Source organism: Eimeria acervulina, genomic scaffold, assembly GCF_000499425.1.
Source record: "Eimeria acervulina Houghton genomic scaffold, Eah_scaff246, whole genome shotgun sequence".
NCBI classification, from domain to species: domain Eukaryota; phylum Apicomplexa; class Conoidasida; order Eucoccidiorida; family Eimeriidae; genus Eimeria; species Eimeria acervulina.
Genome location: NW_013548324.1, coordinates 1 through 3,878, shown reverse-complemented (window position 1 = coordinate 3,878; position 3,878 = coordinate 1). Strand labels below are relative to the sequence as shown.

Below are 3,878 nucleotides of genomic sequence, written 5' to 3'. Positions count from 1 at the left end.
CCATTGTTTGGTGTCTTCCTCTGGTAGCAGGGCATTGCCTATTTCAAGTCCAACTTCAGCCCCATACTATTCTACTAGGAGTTTTACGATTTTCATGCTTACCTCGAGGTGGGTGCATATTAATGTGTGACCTTCTGCTGCCATTCTGGGTTGCTTGTGCAATGCTCTGCCGCAGGTGAGCAGTCATAATCCCCACGCGTAAAATGGATAACCAATCCGCGTACAATCCGTCAGTTGACGTGAACTCAATGCATCTGGTCATTGAGGCACTGCGAGCTGCCAGCTGCGCAGTCGACGGCACGGCGCGTGACTCGTATGGGCGCCAGTGGGAATTAGTGTCTAGCGACTCGGTAGCTAGTTCATTCTTCCTAAGGTCCCTTTCTATTTCCTTGGGGCTGGAACTTCCCACCTCACTTCTTCAATGCAAAGAAATCGAGGAAGTTGCGACGAAGATCACCGAGCTCGCCGCGGGTCTCGGCACGGACCTGACGAACAACTTCCCGCTAAATACAATCCATCTACACCAGGACTCACCGCGAGTGGCTATCATAAGCGCTTCATGCCGCTTGCCAGGGGGAGTCGAGACACTGGGTGACTTGTGGTCAGATATCCTTGTCCCAGGAAGGGATGCGATAACCCCTATCCCTACCTCGCGATGGGATGCAGATCTGCTTTACAACCCAGAAGGAGGTGAGGGTACTATTTACGTCAAAGAAGGAGGATTCATTGAAGATGCAGATGCCTTTGATAACCGTTTCTTCGAAATCCCTGATCATGAAGTAAGTTTACCCGACAAATTTCAGCAGGATTATTCAGCATATGAATGCCTCTGGCAGTGTCTAAAAAACCGTGCTTTCTCAGGCTGCGCAAATGGACCCCCAACAACGGCTCCTATTGGAAGCTGCTTTTGAGGCTAGAGCCCCGTTGATGAAGGGCCGGATACGCCCAACAGATGAGACTGGCGTTTTTATTGGGTGCTCGTGCGCTGATTGGTATGTTCTGCAGCCTCATATGCGCTAGCATCTCTCAGGAATATAACAAATGTCCGACAGCTAGACCACAAAAGTGCTTGTGGTTTGAATACCTTGAAGCGAGTTCACTTTAGCTAATGGCCATGTTCTGGACCAGACGATGAACCCCTCTTGATGCTGAAAAATGTGTGATGCCCCCTTTGCGTTTGCTTAGGTTTCTGGTTCATGCGAAGCTTCCTGCAAGAGATGGTCCTTCGTGCTTTATTGTGGATCTCCAGCATGCAATGCTTGCGAATCGCATTTCGTACTGCATGAACCTTGAGGGGGCTTCAATGACAATCGATACAGCCACGTCTTCGGGCATAGTTGCTTTCTGCACAGCTGTAAGCCAGATTGAATCAGGGCGCATGATATGCGCCCTCGCAGGGTCGTCTCAGCTCATCATCGCTCCAGAGGTGACCGTGGCTCTGTGCAACCTAGGAATGCTGTCGCGAAAAGGGCGCTGCCGTCCTTTTGATGAAGCTTCTGATGGTTTTATTAGATCCGAAGGGGTCGTCGTCTTCTCTCTGGTTAGGGAAGACTATGTTGCAGATTATGTTGACACTTCGCTGGTGAGCCCACTAGCGTATGTTCGTGGGCATGCTGTGGTACATAGTGGAAGGGCGTTCTCAACGACGGCCCCCAGCGAAGGTGCTGAACGGCGTGTCATGGAGGGAGCACTGACAAAGGCAAACATCTCTCCTGATGACGTTGATTACATTGAAGCGCATGGCACTGGAACCAGGATGGGGGATGCAGTAGAAGTTCAAAGTCTTGCTGCTGTCTTTGGTGACTCTCACGAGCCCGAAAGGCCGCTGCTCGTCGGTTCTATTAAGGGGAATATCGGCCATTGCGAAGGTTCTTCAGGGGGTGCAGGAATTTGCAAAGCTATCCTTGTGCTCATCAACCGTTGCGTGCCAGGCACCCTTCATTTCAATCGCCTTAGCAGCTTAATAGATAGGGTTCCGCAAAACTTTTCCATCCCTCGAACGGCAACCAAATTCCCTGTACCTGACCGGCCACTGGTGGTGGGTGTAAGCTCATTCGGAGTTGGCGGCTGTAATGGCCACGTTATTTTAGAAGGCCCGGCTGCGGGTCAGCATGACTTTAGGGCGCAACTAAACGACAAATGTTACTGGAACAAGAACAGGTTTCCCTGGTCTCATCTGATTAGCATGCCAGGGGTCAGCAATGAAATGGTTTCTCCTGTGGAATTACTCACTCCGGAGGGTTGTGTTGCAACCCCCACTTCGTCCTTTTGTGGGACGACATTCAGTATTGTCGGGCCGTCCACAGATCAGGATGCTGGACGGAACGGCCCTGTAGTGTTCACTGAGGTGCCTGTTCTCGGGCCCGGCAGCGTGGCCGGCCACAGGCGACCCAAAGAATCCCGCCAGGAAAGTAAATTAGGTTCCATAAGCTGCGGGAGTGCGACTGTCCAACAAACGCATGCTGAGTATGGCACGTTTTCGTCTAGTAGTGAGGAAGTGGATATGCGCCCTGGCTGCAGCTCGCACTCTCCGGGGCGTTCCCCACCGTTTTCCGTGGCGGAGAGTTCGCCTCATCATGCAGTTCCAGCATCTTCAGTTCCTGCCATCTCCCAGGAACAGATAAGGGCCGCAATCGACGAGTCGCTCAAGCTAGCTCTTAACCGGGAGGAGCCTTTGCAGGAGGACACCCCATTTGTAGAGGCAGGAGTAGATTCAATGACGTCTATTGGGATCAGGGAAAGCCTTTCGAAGAGGCTCAAAATTCAACTACCGGCAACCATCCTATATGACCATCCTTGCATTGCCGAGCTTGTAGAATACTTGGAACAAGTGACTTCGGCACAGGAAGCGGACGCGAGCAATACGGTGGTCGCTGGAGTGGCGCATCCTGCTGCTCGAAGCTCAATTGCCGTCACGGCACTGGCGTGCAGGTTCCCGCCAAGGGCTCGATGCCCGTCGGAGTTTTGGGAGGATGTCCAAGCTGGTCGGGACTGTATTCAGCACATTCCACTCACACGTTTCGATCTGTGGAAATACAGAGAGACTGACACAGATTCATCTAATAGGCTTTACGTCAGCGATGCCGGAACGCATCCAGACATGGACTTATTCGACAATGCATCGTTCAACATTTCTGTAGCTGAAGCCCAGTTGATGGACCCCCACCAACGCGTCCTGTTGGAAGTCTGCCACGAGGCAATTGCCCATGAGCTGCAGAACCACAATCTGCTGGATGCAGCTATTGTCGTAGGCTGCTGCAACAATGACTGGGTTCGTGAAGCATGCACCCAAAAGCAGGAGACAAAGAGCCTGACCGGAACTGGTGGAGCTGCATCAATCATTTCCAACAGGCTCTCCCATGTGTTCAATCTTCACGGGCCGAGTATGACCATTGACACTGCCTGTTCCTCTTCGCTTGTAGCCCTCGACGTGGCTAAACAGTTCCTTAACGACGGAAGATGCAACGCAGCTGTTGCAGCCGGCGTTCACATATTGATTAACCACCATGTCTTTGAACAATATTGCAAGGCAAGTATGTTGAGTGCCGACGGCCGGTGCAAGACCTTCGACGCATCTGCCAACGGCTACGTACGCAGCGAAGGATGCGGTGCGCTGCTTCTAAAGGCACTCCCACGTCATTCGACAGACCCTTCGACAGTCTACGCATGGATTCGTGGGGCTGCTAACAACCATGTCGGCAGAAGCGCCAGTCTTACAGCGCCCAATGGTCCTGCCCAACAAGCTGTTATTCGAGCAGCGTTGCGAGATGCCCAAGTGCAATCGCCAGCAGATGTATCCGTGTTGGAGTCGCATGGCACAGGGACGTCTCTTGGAGATCCTATTGAAGTTGGAGCGATTCGAGCAGTGTATTGCAATG

The 3,878-nt window shown here is 52.3% G+C and overlaps 1 protein-coding gene across 1 annotated transcript; it reads left to right on the top strand.

Annotated features, from left to right (window-relative positions):
* Positions 1-203: 203 nt before the first annotated feature.
* On the top strand, positions 204-3,878 carry EAH_00028160 (hypothetical protein; the record flags this gene model as incomplete). The annotated part of the gene is made up of 3 exons (XM_013392675.1): positions 204-779; positions 862-992; positions 1,186-3,878. Coding segments are annotated over 3 exons (3,400 nt in total), but the record flags the coding sequence as incomplete, so codon positions are not given.